This window comes from Spermophilus citellus (genome assembly GCF_964194105.1).
Source record: "Spermophilus citellus genome assembly, chromosome: 6".
Classification (NCBI taxonomy): domain Eukaryota; kingdom Metazoa; phylum Chordata; class Mammalia; order Rodentia; family Sciuridae; genus Spermophilus; species Spermophilus citellus.
This window is the reverse complement of record NC_138187.1, coordinates 117,119,996-117,140,051: the sequence shown is the minus strand read 5'-3', so window position 1 is coordinate 117,140,051 and position 20,056 is coordinate 117,119,996. Positions and strand designations below refer to the sequence as shown.

At 34.5% G+C, this 20,056-nt stretch overlaps 1 protein-coding gene across 2 annotated transcripts in view; it reads right to left on the bottom strand.

The window, feature by feature from the left end:
* RAB3GAP2 (RAB3 GTPase activating non-catalytic protein subunit 2) overlaps positions 1–20,056 on the bottom strand; it is a 113,128-nt gene that overhangs the window by 8,644 nt on the left and 84,428 nt on the right. The window contains exons 19-31 of one of the 2 annotated variants that reach the window (XM_081299128.1): positions 18,750–18,877; positions 16,005–16,218; positions 15,521–15,618; positions 14,612–14,717; positions 13,951–14,111; positions 13,095–13,326; positions 11,237–11,410; positions 11,029–11,135; positions 8,137–8,203; positions 7,108–7,178; positions 3,003–3,038; positions 646–720; positions 118–336 (exon numbers count right to left, since the gene is read on the bottom strand). In XM_081299128.1, the coding sequence (XP_081155254.1) occupies positions 118–336; positions 646–720; positions 3,003–3,038; positions 7,108–7,178; positions 8,137–8,203; positions 11,029–11,135; positions 11,237–11,410; positions 13,095–13,326; positions 13,951–14,111; positions 14,612–14,717; positions 15,521–15,618; positions 16,005–16,218; positions 18,750–18,877 (1,688 nt within the window). The remainder of the gene's footprint in view (positions 1–117; positions 337–645; positions 721–3,002; positions 3,039–7,107; positions 7,179–8,136; positions 8,204–11,028; positions 11,136–11,236; positions 11,411–13,094; positions 13,327–13,950; positions 14,112–14,611; positions 14,718–15,520; positions 15,619–16,004; positions 16,219–18,749; positions 18,878–20,056) is intronic. The other variant, XM_081299129.1, reaches the window with a different exon arrangement.

Genomic DNA, 20,056 nt, shown 5'->3' with positions numbered 1-20,056 from the left:
AACAAGTTATCCTATGTAAGTCATAAAAGTACTGAACAACCTCTATTCAATAAGAAAATCCATATACCTGCTAACCCTGAAACTCCAAAATAACTCTGAAATTCTTTGAGAACTTACCTTACTATCAAAAAGTGAAAGTGGCTTCACCGTCTTCAGAGAAAACCTCATGACTGCATACAAGATAGAGCACAGGATGGAATGATGCTCCACTAGTGGGTAGTGGATGTGCTTCTGTTCAAGGGCCAGCTCCACTATTGAGATAGGTCCTTCTACAGAGAGCCAAGCATCTTCAGTATCCAGGACAGGCACTTGTATTTCATCCCTGCTAATGTCTGCCTAAGGATTTTGAGAATGGAGGGCTATGCTAAGAATTGGAGAAAAAAACTTCTTGCAAATATCTTAATGAGTTTATCAACAGCAATGTGCAAACTCACATTCTACACTATCCAACTGTAATTAAAAAGACAAAGTCTAATTCCAGTAAGAATTTAATAAGGAACATTGCTATCTTTTAGTTATAAGTCAAAATTTAGAAGAGAATAAATGAAAATAATCTCATTATAATAGTCCTTTCTTAAGTCCAATAACTTTCAGAATAGTTAATAATCTTAGGAGCTGTTCAAAATGAAACTACACCTCTTTTACCTCCATTAAAGTCTGAAGAAGATCCAAGCAGGAGCCCAGGAATGATGTCATTGCTGTGTCGCTCATCCCCACATCCTATTTTTAAAAAGGAATATAATTAGCCTCTATAGAAAAACTATCAGAAAAACAACACATCTGTTTATTTGATTTGAAGTCAAAGCATTAATACAATTAAATTCCTTCCTTCAGACTCTTAGAGCGAAACAATTTTAAAATTTGGCTTTAAAAAGTGGTACTACTGGGCTGGGGCTGGGGCTCAGTGGTAGAGCACTTGCCTTCCATGTGTGAGGCACTGGGTTCGATCCTCAGTACCACATAAAAATAAACAAACAAAATAAAGGTATTGTGTCCATATACAACCAAGAAGTGGTACTACTATCATTTTTTAAAAATTTAGTGTTCTGGGCTGGGGGTACAGCTCAGTGGTAGCACATGTGTTTAGAATGCACAAGGCCCTGGCTAAATCTCAGTGCATGCAGGTCAAGTAAGTACACAAGAACTAGTGTTCTTTGTATATTACAAAAACAGATAGTTCTTTGCTAGCCAAATAGTCATAGAAGATAGCAAAATGTACACATGAAGGCTTGAATTGTGGTTCAGGGGTAGAGTGCTTGTCTAGCATGTGTGAGGCACTGGGTTCAAGTCTCAGTACTGCATAGAAATAAAATAAAGATCCATCAACAACTAAAAAAAAAGTACACATGAGAGTCACACCTGAAAAGTTCTAATAAAACAGGCAGGTCTGATTTCAGAACATCTTTTAGGAACTGAACAGAATCCTCCAAACAAAACTAGAATCCCCAGCTCAAGAACTAAATATTGGATTCATACTGTGGACAAGAGATATTTCTCAATGATTCCTTAATGGGTCTGTCCAAGGGGCCTTGCATTCGGGTACAATTTTTTTGAAAGCAACAAATAATAAGTTCCTCACATCCCCAAAGTACATAATTCAGAGTGTGTTTATTTATATGTACATGTAAACATACAATCATAACTCCGGTCACACCAATCATACCAATGTTCTTGAGAATATACCAGAATTCTTTGACAATGGTGACTTTTTTTTTTTTTTTAAAGAACTGAGGCCTGAATTTGGGTGTCCTGATATTTCTTAGGCTATTTGTAATAAGAATAATCCAAAAAATTGGGCAAAAGCTGGCACTATTAATTACTGGCCTCAAATACAAGTCCAGCATCTGTGAATCAGATCAGAATACCATTTGATTCAAAATAAACAAATTAATTAACAATTCTATTAATCAGAGGTAAAAACAGAATTGCTCAAGGTCTTACAGTAGAAGCCCTGTAGTGTAAGGGCTTCCAGAGTCTTCACCTTGCTGGAAGATTCCTAATTAGGGTCTTCATATATTAATTACCTCCCACTCAATGGGTTTAGCCTCCTTAATTAACAGAATGCAAATTAACCCTTAACAGATGTAGCCACACTCATTATTTCAGTATTGTAATAAAAATTTTAGAAGGTGGGGCTGGGGATGTGGCTCAAGTGGTAGCGCACTCGCCTGGCATGCGTGCGGCCTGGGTTCGATCCTCAGCACCACATACAAACAAAGATGTTGTGTCCGCCGATAACAAAAATAAATATTAAAATTCTCTCTCTCTCTCTCTCAAAAAAAAAAAAAAGCTGCGCCAAAGTAAGCTTTAAAAAAAAAAAATTTCTAGAAGGTAACAGGTATGGAGAAACAAACAAGAAAACAACAATGACAAAAGAATATCATTTAATTTCAATGTTGTATTTGTATAGTTATTACATTTAGGCACATCAAATTCACCACTCAACCAGGTGGGGTGGCACACACTTATAATCCCAGTGACTCAGCAGTCTGAGACAGGATGATCATAAGTTCCAGACTAGCCTGAGCAACTTAGTGAGACCTGACTCAAAAGAAAGAATAAAAGGGCTGGGGATGTGGCTCAGTGGAAAGGCATCCCGGGTTTCAATTCCCAGGACCCCACGCCCCCACACCAAAAAAAGAAAGAAAATTCACTATTCATGTGAATCTGTTTCAACTTGATGTTGGATTTTTCTATTATAAATTTCCAAAGTAGAGCAAAATTATACATAAATGGTAGAAGGTTATCTTTCTGCCCCTAGTCCAAAATTGGACACACTGTATGAAAACTTAGTTTAAACAGCCCGACAATATGGAAAGGTAAATTAAACTAAGCCATAGTTCATGACCAGTTTCCTTAACATAGCCTTCACTTTTCATTTTTCTAATCTCCTGATATGCCATCAAACTGACAAAAGGCAAAGTTCACGTCTAAAGTTAATAAGGTACTATGGAACATATAGGATTAACAACCATACTTCTGGTTAAGAGAGATTCACTTACCCTTCGGCATAACCTATCCTTTGGTGATTTGCCAACCTACAACAAAAGAAACAAAATGCTGTATTATTTGGTAATTTAAATTAAAATGCACTACTAGGTTACACAACATTTTAAGTATCACTTTAAAAACTATAAATGCAACCATTAAAAAAATATGGCAATGTTTCCTTAATAAACTGTTGGTTCTGCTAAAGGTAATGCAATTGATTTTATGGTAAAACTTAAAAGTATATCACACTGAGCTCGCAAATCATCCTTTTCAAAAATAAATCATATGTTTTTTTATATATGAAGAAAAAAGTACAAAAAAAATTGTATTTCTTTTTGTATAAATAACTGTGTTGCTAGAGCAAAACTTAAGGCCACCAATAAAAAAAAGCACTTACTGATTTTGCTTGATAAAAGCACACCCTAGTTTTAAATAGTTAGAAAGAAGGAAACAAAAGATAGTAGCCACATCCTAGCTCTGAAAGATTTTCATTATCCAATAAGTACCTACTAAGATTCAACTATACAAGTTCTACCCTCAGGGTCATTTTTTTTTTTTTTTAAAGAGAGAGTGAGAGAGAGGAGAGAGAGAGAGAGAGAGAGAGAGAGAGAGAGAGAGAGAGAGAGAGAGAATTTTTTTTTATTGGTTGTTCACAACATTACAAAGCTCTTGACATATCATATTTCATACATTAGATTGAAGTGGGTTATGAACCCCCAATTTTACCCCAAATGCAGATTGCAGAATCACGTTGGTTACACATCCACAATTTTACATAATGCCCTATTCGTAATTGTTGTATTCTGAGAGAGAATTTTTTAATAATTATTTTTTAGTTCTCGGCGGACACAACATCTTTGTTGGTATGTGGTGCTGAGAATCGAACCCGGGCCGCACGCATGCCAGGCGAGCGCGCTACCGCTTGAGCCACATCCCCAGCCCCTACCCTCAGGGTCATTACTTGATAAGAAACTAAAAGGAGATAGCAGAGAAGGGACTCTAGTACAAAAGGCTCTTCACTCCTTCCCTCTAAGATTACTGCAATATTAGATCAGCCCATCCCAAGTCTAATGAGATATTCTATGCTGTTGCCAGAACCATCTTTTTTTTTTTTGCCCTTCTTTTAGTTATACATGACAGTAGAAACTATTTTGATATATTTATACAAGCCTGGAATATATCTTATTCTAATTAGGACCCCATCCTTGTGGATGTACATGATGGTGAGACTCACTGTGGTATATTCACATATGAACATAGGAAAGTTATATCAGATTCATTCTATTGTCTTTCCTTTTCCCATCCCCAGTCCCTCTCCTTCATTTGTCTAATCCAGTGAAGAATTCTATTCTTCCTCTCTCTCCCCTTATTATGTATTGGCATCCACATATTAGGGAGAACATTTGACCTTTGGTTTTTTGGGATTGGCTTATTTCACTTAGCATGATAGTCTCTAGATCCATCCATTTACCAGCAAATGCCATAATTTCATTTTTTTTGTAATTTTTTAAAAATTTTAATTTGCACAATTTGAGTCTAATGTATGAAAGATGATATATCATGAGCTATGTAATGCTTTAAATAATCAATAAAAAATAAAAAAAAAATTTAATTTGTTACAGAATGCATTATAATTCATATTACACATATAGAGCACAATTTTTCATATCTCTGGTTGTACACAAAGTAGAGTCACATCCTTCATGTCTTCATACATGTACTTAGGGTAATAATGACCACTGCATTCCACCATCTTTCCTACTCCTATGTACCCTCCCATCCCTTCCCTCCCCTTTTCCCCTTTGCCCTATCTAGAGTTGCCAGAATCATCTTTTACAATGTAAATCTGAGTGTGTAATTCTTTAAAAAAAATTATATATAATCCTTTTAAAAAATAATATATATTATATATCTAATATAATATATATATTCTTTTAGATGTTGATGGGCCTTTATTTTGCTTATTTATTTAATACGCAGTGCTGAGAACTGAACCCAGTGTCTCACAAATGCTAGGCAAGCACTCTACCACTGAGCCACAAGCCCAGCCCCAGTATGTAATTCTTATCTTAAAATTACCACAATATCTTTGATATCAATCAATAGATTCCATTTACTGAGCCCTCACTGTATGTGCCAATCAGAACCTATGCTAAGCAGTTTGCAAATACTAACAGAAAATCCAGACCCTGAAGCCGGCACATAAACCTATTCTTGCTCAGCATCTCCTCCCTTCCTACATACAGCCTATGCTCCAGCCACATGAAGCTACTTACAGTCTGAATCCAACAAGATGCCTCTTTTCTTCAGGACTTTTTGCTGGAACACATTTTTTTCATCCATTCTTTATGGGTTCACATGTACTCATCTATCAAAATCTGAGTCAGAAGCTTTCCCCTTGTCTTGCTACATACTTCTTCAGGGCTCCCACAATTCCCTACCTGTCTTTTAGACTGGGTTCCAGTAGGGCTAGGACTGTGACTTTCATCTGTGCCATCATAGAACCTACCACAGTCGTTGGCACATAAGAGATAATGCTTTATAAATATTTATTGAATGAACGATTTATTGAATAATGACAAACTCCCTGCTTCCTAGATCAGTACTGTTTTCACACAAATCAAACTGTGAGGATTAAATGTGTGAACAAGAGACTCCTAGCTCTGAAAGATTTCCTTGATTCAATAAGTACTTAGTAAGATTCAACTGAAACTGAATTGTTTAACACACACCTACTTTTCATTAATATTATCTCAAAAAAGGGGGATAATCAGAAGTGAGATAAAACAAGAAATAATCATCACAAAGGGCAAAAGAATCAAGTTCTAAGAAATAATAATCAAACAGGTAACAAAGGTGAACATGAGGGAAAATAGTTAGGATTTTGAGGGGAGGAATGCTGAAGATTGAACAAGGCTATGTGCATACATGTGCTCTTCTACCATTTAGCTACACCCTCAGCCCAAGAATGGTTAGATTTAAGTGGGAAAAATTATCAAACAAAATATGTCCATGGGGAACAATACCCTTAATATCTATTCATGATACAAGGATGGCTATTGCTGTACACTTAAAAAAATATTTTCATCCTAGTGGTGATTCTCTTGACATCCACTTAACTGATGCCAAACAAAAATGCTTTATAAGAGGCAAGGAGGCTACTCTCCAGTATAAGAGCAGCATCAGTTCTCATCAGCTGAGGTCTATGCTTACATGTTATGTTTGTCTTCAAATCTCCTGCTGCCTGTACAAGTCATTGTAATTATGATTTCATTAAATAACTGATAAATACTAAAGTGAATTGTTTATATGAATGCTGTGGTGAATGCTCTATAAGGATTTATGGACAAGAATAAATAACGCCTAGGTCTGTTAGAAGAAACAATGATAATAATTAGGGAATGTGTTATAAAAAAAATCTAAATTTTTTTTACTTAGATTATATCTAACTTTAAAGAACCAGGATCTAGAAATGACAGGCAATGCATTATGGATGAGGTTTATGCAAGAAACCAAACAAGAACTGTAATCAACACTATACGAAGAATCTGCCTTGGCCCTATATTCAAGATTGGTCAAGATTGGTGAATAACAGGGCTGGAGATGTAACTCTGTGGTGCAGAACTTGCCTAGCATGAGTGAGGCCCGGGATTTAATCCTCAGCACCCACCACCACCACCACACACACAGATTGTTAAGTATATATTTATATATTTTAAGATAAAATAATGTTTGAATTGACCAGGCATCCGAATGCCTTTGGGTAAGAGATTTATTTTATCTCTAGTTGTCAATGGACCTTTATTTATTTATTTATTTATATTTGGTGCTGAGAATCAAACCCAGTGCCTCAGACATGCTAGGCAAGTATTCTACCACTGAGCCACAACCTAGCCCCAGGTTAAGAGGTTTTTATAGTATATTATTCCCAGTGAGATTTGGTGCTCTTCATCATGTCATTGAAGTACCTGTACTGGAAATGCCACTTAACATAAGTAAAATGTAATATCACATAAAAACAGAGTCTAACAAGGCCCAGTGTAAACATTCCTTCTACTATCCCTAAATTAACTAACTAAATAAGAAGTCACTACATGAAATTTAAAAATACCCTACCTTATCCATCAAGTATGTAGCAGCAGAAAACCTTTTAACCAAGAATGTATTCCACATCATCAACGCAATGCCTAGAGAGCACAGAAGAGTATAGTAGTGAATGGAATGCTTATATAGCCTCACTGTCATCTTACAGAACAAATTATTGCCTTCCTTAAGCTTATTACACTATATGGGCTATTTATTCAGATATCATTTCTTATATCTCAGGTAAAATTTACAAAGTTAATAAAATCTTTAAAAGTCTGAACAGTGCTGCAAAAGAGTATATCAAAATGGTCAATAAGCAGCGTAAGGGAAGATTTACATCATGAATAACAACAGAAACATAAAATCACAATAAGGTATCATCATACAACCACCAGAATGGTTAAAAAAGTTTGAATGACAACGCAAGTGTTGATGAGGACGTACAGAGAACAAATCCTGATGGGATTACAAATTGGTAAAAGCACCTGGAAACTGGCAGACTCTACTGAGGCTAAATATGTGTCTACCCATCATCTAGCAATCCTGCTGATTATATACCCAAGAGAAATAAATACAAAATGTACAAGATTTTGAATACAAAATTGTTGAGACCAGCTTAATTCATAATAGCCAAACACTGACAATAATCAAATAGTCCACTGATTGATTTTTTTAAATTGTAACCATCAACTAAAATGAAATTAAAAAATAAAATGCAAAAAAAGTATTTAAGGCAAACAAAAAAATCTGGACTTTGTATTTACATATTCGCTAAGTGGTGGCATTAAAATTTCTGAAACAGTTGGCAATTGGACAGCATAGACATGACATTCAGCTTGGGAAATAGAAGGTGAAAATACTAGCCCCCTCACCATCTTCTAAATAGCATTTTTCCAAGAAGATAAAACAATCATTATTTCACTATAGCAATACATAGTAATATATTAGGTGGTAGGACAAACAAGAATTTAATAAGATGTGAATTTGAAGATTCATTTCCTATTAAAGGAAGAAGACTCTTCTCAACCAATCAGTGATGTTTTTAACATGTTTACTTACCATTTTGAACATGTGCATTAAGAATGTGCTTCAAGTGTTCTATCGACCTAATGAAAAAACGTGCTTCCTTATATACAAAAAAAAAAGAAAAAAAATGTATTTAATAGATGCTTCAAATACCAATGGTTTACATAAGCTTTTGTATAAAGCTTTCTAAGAAGTTTAAAGTTTGCAATAAAAACATGGAATTACTGGATAAAAAGTAACTTTCTGTAGGAAAACTTCAATTGTCCTTCATAAGTTCACAGTACCTGTATAATGAGTTATTCCTAGAAAGTCCCAGGGCTGTATATGCTGACATCTGGATTCAAATTCATTATGGTTTGTATATCCAGTTCTCTCTCCAATTAATACTTGAATTTCATACTGACATGAATATAATAAGTTCACTTTTGCAAATGTCATTCATTCATCATTCAACAAATATTTATTGAGCATCTACTATGCACCAAACAAGTCCTGTCTGAGGCACCAGGCATACTATACTGAACAAGACACCCAAAGCCTTGCCTTCACTAAGCTTACATTCTAGCAAGGATACTAGACAATGAACATGACCATTAAGTACATTATGCAGTATGTTAGCACTAAGTGCCAAGGAGAAAAAAATTAGAACAAGAAAGGAAAAATGAAATATCAGAGGGGATGTCTGAAACTCAATTCTTTATAATCATGGAAGTTGATATATTAAAATGCAAATGCAGAATGAGTACAGATAATTAAAATGCAAATACAGAATGAGTATAGATAATTAACAGAATGTAAACAATTTCAAAAACACAGAAATGTATAAAAAGAATGATACTCATCTCTAACCTTAAATATTGCAAGATCTGTTATTTGAGGGACTCTTTTGACAGAAAGAACCTCAGAGATAAGTCTATTAGTGTAACTTTTCCTTTGAGTGTATATATGTAGTTTTTTTAACTAATTAAAAAAATATATAGTCCTGGTGAAACTATCCATCTGTACTCTCATTCTGTATCCCTGTACACAGATTAAACACATCACCACTGGCAACACAGACTGGTGTTAGAAATTCCCTAATAGTAATTTCAATTACTTTAAGCCTATGGAAGTAAGGTGTGTGTGTGTGTGTGTGTGTGTGTGTGTGAGAGAGAGAGAGAGAGAGAGAGAGAGAAATGGTGGAGCTGGTACACGGGTTTAAAATGGGACAAGGAGATGAATTTTTTTTTAAAAAAAACAGTCATTTTAAAGGCAAGCAATTCTAATAATGTCTAATAATAACTCTAATGAAATGCCAGACACTAAACATTCTTTTTTTTCCCTCTATAAACATCTGCAACTCTTCAAGATGACTATTTTTATAGCAGGAACAAATGGATAGGGTTCAGAGACATTTCCAATACCATACTAGCTATGTGCTATGATCATTAGCATCTATACACAGTGGCAATGGGGATCCAGGTCAGCTCTGTCCACTGTGCAAGCTATGTCCACTTTGATTTGTAAACAAATGCAGCAGTGTTTTCTTCTTAAATGTCATTTTCTCAGACATAAATTAATTTATTTGGATTTTAGAAATTATGTCCTAATTCTAGTTAACATTCCTTTTTGTCATGGACTGCAAAAAAAAAAAAAAATATATATATATATATATATATACCATTTAATTAGAGAGCCTTAGGAGAAAATTCCCTGATATCACTTTTTGGTTAAGGTTTAATTAACCAAAAAATGGTCTTTTATTTAAATTACTTACATTTTAGTATCTTTTTAAAATTATATAATCATTTACATTTTACTGTCTTTCTTTAAGTGATTACATATTAAATAACACGTTTTTTCAAGGAAGGAAGAATATATTGCTATTAATATATTAGTGCAAATAGTTCACCTGTGAATTTTTCTAGAAGGGTGTGACTTGATATAAAGACAATAAAGAATTTTTGAGGGAAATGATTTACCAGAACACTAACCAGGGAACCCTAAGTGAAGGACTGATTGACAAAGAAGAATATCCACCAGACCGTTCTACATTTTACTATACTGGTATCAACCCTGAAAGGTTGGTGCCTTCATTAATGGGAAGGAGTAGAGTGAAATAGAAAAAGATCATAAGTGTTAGTCAGTCACCAGATGTTGGTCAGCAAATCATCTGGAACCCAAATCCAAGTTTGGGATCTTCTCCCTATACTGTTTCTAGACCATGAATGCCCAGAGAAGAGATGGTGGCTATCAAGAGTGGTGGAGGAAAATTAAGCTTGAGCAGAGTTTGCGAGGGCAACAAGGATAACCGTAGACAAGAATCACCCTGTACACAGTAGGGTTTTTAAAATTGTTAGAATCTGAGGCAAATATAAGAGAAGTAATAAACATACAAAGAATATCTAAACAATCAGATACTAGGCTGTTATTAAGATCTTTACTCTGACTTTTATCATGATGACTATAATATATTCTGGGCTGGGGATGTAGCTTGGGGAAGAAGACATGCCTAGTATGGGTGAGGCCCTTGGTTCAATCCCCAGCACCTCAGGAAAAAAATTATTTGAGGTAGGTGCTATCTAATGCAAAAAATCAGAAGAAAATTAAAAATATACTTGTTACAACCTAACTAGGAAGTGGAACAAAGTATACTGTCTTTAAATAAAGAAAAATCTATGCTTAAATTCTGACACTCAGCAGCGTATCCTTAGACAGGGAACTCAATTTCTTTGAGCCTTAGTTTTCTCTTCTCTAATGTGGAGATAATGACAAAATCTATTCTTCATAGTTTACTGCATTATGAATTCATATATGAAAAAGTCCTGGCAGAGTTGCTAATACAGCGCTGTGATAACAGGGAAACAGTAACTAAAGAGCCCCCTACACGTATGCAGCATGAGCACAGAAACAAAATCAGCATGAAGGAGGTAAAAAGAATCTTACCTCTGGATCTTTATTCCACTGAACAACATACTCCCAGCAGCAGTGTGCATGTAGCACATCAAGCTCAAGGCTACAAGGAAATTGCTCATAGGCTAAACGTAGCAAGTCTGAAAGTCACAAGAGAGCGGTGATGTTGGTATTTCCTTAATGAAAACTCAACCACACCTCTCTACTCTCAATTTCATATTTCTCATTATTTGTGTATCACCTGGTATGGCTCCTAAGTCCGTCTCCACCTCTGACACCTCAAAGAAACCTCTGTTAATACCTTCTTTGGGTTCATCTGGATTTTCTACATCTCTTTCTTTATTAGCCAGTTTCAATACTTCAGGGCTAAAGTCTTGTTTAAATATCCACTTGGCCACACTGTCTGCAATGCCACCTACAGGTTGGAGACAAGAAAGAAAATGAGAATTTAAAACATAAGCAGCAGTGCTTGATAAATGAAGTAAATTTATAATACATGATGTGTATTTCCTTGGAAAATTTCTAAGTGCTACATTCAGTTTTAAACCTGAAGGTGACCCCAAAAAGTCGTGATATATATAGAAAAGTGACCATCACTCAACTGGCAAGGGCAAGTGAGATATTTGCTATCTCAAGGCATCTTTATATTTTCAGAAAATATTAGATAAATTTAATGCAAATGCATGCATGTCTACACTATATACCATAAATTTTATATGTGTACAAATTCAAAAGATACTTTAACAAACACAGATAAAAAAATGAGTACACCTGTAAAAACACTTTCATTTAAATCACAATTGTGATCATCAAGTCTCCTCAGGAAAATAAATACGATAGTACCTTGAATAGAAAACTAATTTGCCTATGAAATATTTGTGGGAAAAATTCAGTCATCAATAATCAACATGACCAACATAGTTCAGTTACCAACACAGTTCAAAAATTTATAAATGCAAGCTAAAAAAACATTCAAAATCTATGAATGTGGACAACATTAAAAATTATCACAAGTCATAAAAAATGAATTAATTAAATAAAAATCTATAAATACTGGATAAACCTAGAAATAGTCATCCTGTTATGAAATGCCCAACAAAACTTCTGGTAAGAGTGAGCACCCAAAGATAATAAAAAATGTACAATGCTTATGGTCCTTCAAAATATAAGCACAGGAACCCTAATGACTCTACGCAGAAAACAGTATGTAAGATAAGAGGACAAATATTGTATTTTCTTATATGAGGAAGAAGAGAGTAGAATGAAGAGTGGATACCAGGAACTTGTGGGGAGGAGAGGGACAAAGCAGAGAGGATGATTAATGGCACAGGCATGCAACTGGAGAGGAGGAATAACTTCTAACCGTCTATAGCAGAGTAGGGTAACTATGGTTGACAATAATTAATTGTATATTTCAAAATAGTAAAGAGTATTTTGAATGCTGCCAACACAAAGAACTGAAAGATGTCAGAGGTGATGGATATGCCAATTATGCTGATCTGGTCATTACACATCATAAACAAAATGTCACACAGTATCCCATAAAAAATACATTGTTACAAGTCAATACAAAATAAAAATATATGTAAGGAAAAAACAGTACAATGAAAACAAGGAATAAAATTCTGTGGGTATTAGGAGGAAGAAGAAGAAAACTATCAGAGGAAGAGGAAAAAATTCTTAGAGGAAGGAGAACATGGCCAGACCTTGAAAGATGAGTAAGATTAGATGCTTAGGAGTGGTTAAGGTGGGAGAGGGAGGAGGAGGAGGAGGACAGATTCAAAGATCCGAGGCCCAGCTGGGTGAGGTGGCACAGACTTGTTACTTGGGACAGTAAGGCAGGAGGATCCCAAGTTCAGACCAATCTAGGAAACTTAGTGAGAGACTGTCTCAAAATATAAGAACTGGGTACACCTTAGTGGTAGAGCATACCTGGGTTCAATTCCCAATACCACAAAAAAAAAAAAAAAAAAAAACCCACAAAGCTGGGAGTCCCACAGATGCTTTATTTTAACTAAAACCTAGAATTAGTAAATATTAATATAGAAAAAAATCTTGCAATGTAAAAATATAAATGCAAATGCTAAATTTTTGCTTACCTTTTCCTCCTTCTAACAATTTTTTAACAGAAAGCTTTGGAAGTGGCTCAGCTTGCAATGATGACACTTTGGAGTTTCGAGTGCTGCTCCGTTTGCTGTGAAGCAGAGTCTGGAGTATGAGACAATCCTCCAGTTGTTTCAGCAGGAGTTTCCAGTATTCAGTGTCAAGAGAAAGAGCCTCCCAGGAATCAGTCAGGGCTTCTGAATCAGTACCCAAAACTGTTTGGGAAAACTAACAGAAAATGTTCTGGGTCAACATTAACTTGAATAAACTTTTATCTTGAAACATTACAGACAGTATATATCACAATACAACACTCAGATGCTATTTCACAATGATACTACTTGACTAGATGAAACATGAGAGTCAAAAGTAGACTGGAGACTGAGGGGACAATGTAGAGGGCTACTGTAATAATGATTAATAATGTATTTTTGAAGAGTAAAACAATCATAGAACTTGAGAAGAATAAACTTGAGACAAAGTCTAACCCTAACCTCTTTTACATGAGAAAACTAAAGCTAGAGAACCACTTTGAAGGGACTCACCATAGCTCAACAGCTACTGGCAGAGCTAGCTCTCTATCCTCCAATTTTAGCATTTTTCTCCTATGACATGTGGCAAATGTTAAATTCAAGTATGTACAACATCTGAATAAACAAATTGAGGGAAGCACTCCAAATTACCCCCCCCCAAAAAAAAAAAAAAACTTTAAACAAATAAGAACCTGATGGACACATATTTTAAATTCCATACATTCCATGAAACTGAAGACAAGGAATTCCCAGGAAAGGAAAAGCATCCTCTTTGCCAAATGGATAAGTACAGAGCAAAGCCACACCTTTGCCAACTTACTTTTTTCTCTGTCATATTGTTTGATAACTGTGCAGCAACAGAATGCCCAACATGTGCAGATAATAGAGCAGCTCCGTTGTTCTCAGCCTGAATACAGGCCATGCGCATCTGCTGCCACCAAGGGGACACAGACTGAGAATCCCAGGTCTCATCAATGGCCACTGGAGGGATAGGAAGAAAAGTCCAAAGTAAATTCTTATCTTGTTTATTTTCTTTTTCTTATCTTTCACAAAGATGTATTGGTGTATTTCTGAATGAACTGATAAATCTTATAACCTATTTTATTTTGAACACTTAATGAACACTTTATGATTTTGAACACTTTATGATTTTTTAATCATAAAAAATAAAAAAAAATTACTTCCACCAAAGACTATTCAATTTGCCCGAGTTAAGAAAATGTGTTATTCATGTCATGTTACATTTTATAATGACACAAAATTAATTTTCATATAAAGCATACTTCAAATGTATTACAATTGTTCTATTAATACAAAAAGAATCCCTATAGTGAATTGTTTTGTACACTATAGCCTCCTTTCATTAAAACTCTCCTCCCTGCCTATTTCTGTGGTATTTCAGACACCAAATATTGTTTCTAAGAGCAGCAGCCCAAATCCTGAGAATGGTGAACTACACACAGTATGGAGCAGCATCCTACCTTTCATCTTGCTCAGGAGGGACAGCATCGTGTGAAGACAGCAGACAGATTGTGGTTTATCCAAAATATCTTTTTCCTTAGAAAGCCAAACACTCAGGAGCAAAGACTGAAATCAAATGTAAATCTCTTTCAGATCTTGCGCTTTCCTAGATGGCACCCTGTACACATAAATGATGTAGCCTTTTGAATTGGCTACTTATTATATTGTGTAACATGAGGGTCAGAATGAGACAGCCTAAGAGATCCTTCATATCTGCTGGATACCTAAAGTTTGCCAATTTCTGTTTTGTCTTTACCCCCAATTCAAACCTCTTTGTAGGAGCATATTACCAGTAAGGATGCTACCATGTGTGAATTTGCTGTGGATTAGTGAAGTGGCCACTGTTGGCAGGTATGAGTGAAGAGAGTGAGCTGTGAATCTTGCCCTTGCCTTGGCTGTACCAAAGATGCCATGGTCTTGGCAATGGAGGACAAGTACACGAGACCACCAAACTTTCCTTTTAAAATCACTAACAAGCTATGAAAAACATGTTTTAAATAAAGACATCTAAGTAAACAAAGTGACTTTTAACATACCTATCAACCAGTATATTTATTTAAGTTTACAACAAATTTAATTTTAATAACTGTCTCATTGTTTTGTGTGCATGTGTGCTGTGTGGGCAGAGTGGAATTTATTTAATCTTTAGGCTCACCATTAGGTTGCCATTAGACTCACTCTTGATTCCCCTCCCTCCCTCCCCCCACCATATATATAATTCTATTAAATTTCGTGATTACAATTTGATCATTCTTAGGAGGTTTTTAAGTATGTTCTACAATATGCTAAAAGTAAACTATTTTTAAAAAGATAAACCCTTGTAGCTAACATTTGCAAAGAATAGCAGCATCCAGCAACAAAAATCTTACCAACAGCAGCTGAGGGCTAAGTCCAGCAGACTCCAAAGTGTGACACATATCCTCAGTGGAGCTTCCTCCATGCAAACACTTCCAAAAAAAGAAACTACCTAGCAAAACAAAAACAGAACACATTAGCCAAGGGATAATTACCATCTGGACTAACAATTATCCCAAGATGCAATCTAGAATTCCAGAGGAGCAAAACAGCATGACAGAAGAAAAATTAGCAGTTTAATATGCCTAATTTATTAAAGGAGAAAGCAAATCATTATATGTTTAACACTGTCTCTTTAATATAAACCTTACATAACAGAGTGCATATGTAAGATGTATCCAGAGTATCTTTTCTTGACCAAAAAGTATCAATTTAGTTCTTTGATTTTGTCCTAAAATTAAATGGACCAATCTACAAGATGCTATATGCTCCTACCTGGCTTTCTTCTAGAAAAGGGCGGTAATAAAAATATAAAGAGCAGTGTATTATTTTGCCTACCTAAAGCCACATATTCTTCTTCACTTATCTTCTTTATGTTGAGCACATCTTTTTCATATTCTAAATATTCCAGAAACGTCTTTATAGGCAACACACCATCCTTATCGTCAGAAAATCGGACAGTAGTTCTGGTGTTCTCTTGTTTATATTTCTCTAATAATGCCTGGAGCTTAAGTAGTTCTTTTTCATCAAGCCTTAGTAATATAGCCAAATCCTTAAAAAAAAAAAAAAGTTCTGAATACACCATGTCTCTCTAAATATGCCATGCGTGTCAAACCCCATTATCTGAAATGATTTTCAAGGCTGTAAGAAAAAGATGACATTTTTATTAATGTGACAGCTATAATGGACTCTGCTTAAAACTTTACATTCAAATTACATTTCATGAATGGTTATTTAAACAAAATAATCTTGAAAGTCTACATACTACTACTAAAACTACCATTTCAGGTTTGAGAGTCCTCAATATTCTTTAAAATGTTAGGATTTCGATAAACAGGTATCATCGTATAATCAGAAAAAAATTCAAAAGATATCAACTGACACTCTTATCATTCTGAAAAAAACTAAAGAACTATTTAAAATTAAATGCTTATATACTAAACAACATACATATTATTAAAGAAAAATGGGAAACAATTCTCACTGTATTTACACATAAGTCCTCTGTGTGGCTCTCAGGGACACAAAGATTTAAAAACCACAGATATTACCCACCAGCATTTTAACTACTTTGATACACCATAGATGCAGAAACATCTCTTCATACTACCATCATTTTTCGAAGAGTACACACACAAATCCCATATTTGCTGCAGCAAAGTTTCCTCCATGCTACGTAAGTAAAGCCACTTTCTTAAATAAATTTAATTCATTACTTTAAGCTATTGTTTTTAAAGACAAACAGCAAGCCGTAAAATGCTATTAAACACAAACCAGTAGTTCAGCACATTGAGTTACATGTATTAAGCCCCACAAACAGCAAAAAATAAAAATTCAGATATGAATTTTAGTTTTGCATGTACAAAATTAGCCCTTTGGCCTAGAAACTGGCAGTATCTTTTAAAAGCATCCAAACAATTCTATAGCAAAATACAGTTTTAATTCTTTAAAAGTGCTTTTAAAATAACAAATAATAAAGAATAATTTGCCAACTGATTTTCAAGATTTTTGTGATTCTTTTATCTCTGCACACTATGTGGATGTATCAATCAAGTGAAAATGAATTCTGTAAGGGGCTACATATTGAGCTATCAAGTGGAAATTAATTCTATAGATGATTATTAATGACATTAAGTTGTTAAGTATATTTTTATAGTAGATGGACACAATACCTTTATTTTATTTTATGTTATGCTGAGGATCAAACCCAGTGCCCCATACTTGTTAGGCAAGCGCTCTACCAACTGAGCTACAACCCCAGCCCCAACTTTTTGTTTTTTAGGTAACAATTTTAAAAAAATAAATATTTGGTCAATTCCTGCAAAAGAGTTTTGGATTCAGGCGTTGAAGAACCTAAAAAACTGGTTTGCTGGGGCTGGGGTTGTGGCTCAGTGGTAGTGCGCTTGCCTGGCATGTTCGAGGCCCTGAGTTCGATCCTCAGCACCACATATAAATAAAGGTACTGTGTGCAACTACAACTAAAAACCAAATAAATATTAAAAAAAACTGGTTTGCCCATTTTTAACATCAACTACAGAATATCATCATGAACACAGTATTATTAAACTGCTATATAAAATCCATCTAAAATCCCCCAAATTAAAAACAATATTAGAATGTGTGGTTTTAAAAAAATCTTCCCTCATTTTTCTATTTATAAAAATTTTATTTGTATGTATGTATATTTAAAATAAAAGATTTCTACATAAAACCTCACTGAACTTTCAAATATGCCAGATATTTTTCCCCCAGGACTAAGGATCAAACCCAGAACCTTGCATATGGTAGGCAAGTACTTTACTACTGAGTGACATCCTCCTAGCCAGACAATTTTAAAAATGCATCATCAATAACTTTGACAAATCACAAATATCATTTCAACTTACTCAGGTAAGTAGAGGACACGAGGTCCCAAGGTTGGGCACCTGCCTAATGTTATAGTTATTTTCTCGTAAGACACTATTTTTCTCTATTTTCCATTAGGATTAACTTTATTTATCTGCATAAAAAACAAGAATTTTGTACACATTCCTCAGAAATAATACTATACTATAGTAAATATTTCAAGGGGCTGTCTCAAATTTGTTTTATAGAATAATACAACATTTACTGCAACTGTTTTAAATACTATTGATATAAGGCAGAATTTTAAGAATGTATTTCATTATGTAGAACACAAAAGAGCTAGCTTAATTGTTTGCTAAGAAAAACTGATCTCTTCTGTTTCACAGAATTATTTTTTTCATAATAAGAAATTATAGTTTTATAATATCAGCAAACTTAAAATATTTTCACTGGAAATCTTTTCTAGAAGTTGTTTTACTTATAAGAAGTCAACTTTAAAAACTGTGTTGAGAAAAACCAAGTAAGTCTAGAGTAATAAACATTAATTAATAATAAAATTTCATATTCTCATATTAGTAGTATAACTTTAGCAGCTAGGCATAGAAAGTCAGTAGGGGCATGGTAAAGAAAATTTAACTTCTAAAAAAAACTTGATTTTTCTACTACTTTATAATTTTGAAAATTAAACATATATTAAAGAGACTATTTTGTATAATACTAAAATTTTGGATTACTCACATTATCAGAGACTGGTGTATCTGAATGAAAATCAAGGGAATTCAACTGATTGACAGACTCATAAAGATGTAGTAATTTCAGTTTACTGGCACAAAATTGTAGCAATCCTTCATCAACAGACTCAAGTTCTAAAAGGCAGAAGGAAAAACATTCAATGTTCTGTTGTATTAATTATTGGAGTGATCAAACAATAACAGATTTTGAAAGCAAAGGTAATTTTTCCATTATGGTAAAATGTATAACTTTCTAAATGAAATGAAATGCTCTAATAGTAGGAAGGAAAAGAAATGGGGGGAGGGGCAGAAAACATAATCTGGAAATCCTTTGAAAATGGTTTCCCTCACCCCATAACTACTATGCCCTGCTATGCTCACATACTGAAGAAATTCAATTACAAAGTTGCTTGACTCTTATTATTATGATGGTCAAAGATAATAAAATTCAACTAGAAACTATGAACTGTGACAAATTTTTCCTCAAGAAAGGCTCACAAATAAATTGAAATTAAAATTCTATTTAAGCACACCCCCCATTAGGTTTTATTTTGTTCAAGATTAATGCTGAGGAAATACTTTCTAAATACATTTCTGAATGAGATTTTACATATTTACATGTAATATAAAACAAATATTTGTTCTTTGAAAAGACAGACAATGAAAAGCCCCAAGAAATCTCATTTAGGATGTAGTAACATAGAAAACCGTCCAGGTTCTTATTGATAACAATAAAACTCAGCAAACAAAACACTGGAAAATTTTAGGAACCTCACTTATGGGTTGAACTTGAAACTGTGATGATCGTACAGAACTCCCAACAATGTTTGGCTTATTCCCAGCCCAGTGCAAGATAATGTTTCATTTAATAAATTTTGATATTTTGTTAAAACCTTGAGGGATGGGGGCGTTCTGTTGTCATATATTGTAATTTTTATTTCCTTTTTTTTTTTTAAGCAGGTAAAATAGCACTTTAATGAAGGGCTATTATGAATACGGACCATTAGCAACAGCATCTTACAGTAGGGGAGAAAGGCTGAATTCAACTTCCCAGTATACTTGTTTTTTTTTTTTTTTTGGTACCACGGATTGAACCCAGGGGCGCTTAACCAGTGAGCCACATCCCCAGCCATTTATTAGAGACAGGGTCTCACCGAGTTCCTCAGGGCCTCACTATGTTGCTGAGGCTGGGTTTGAACTGGCAATTTTCCTGCCTCAGCCTTCAGAGTTGCTGAGATTACGGTGTATGCCACTGCACCCGGCTCCCAGTGTGCTTTTTAAAAACAAATATTCTAACCAGTTCTGCACACTAAG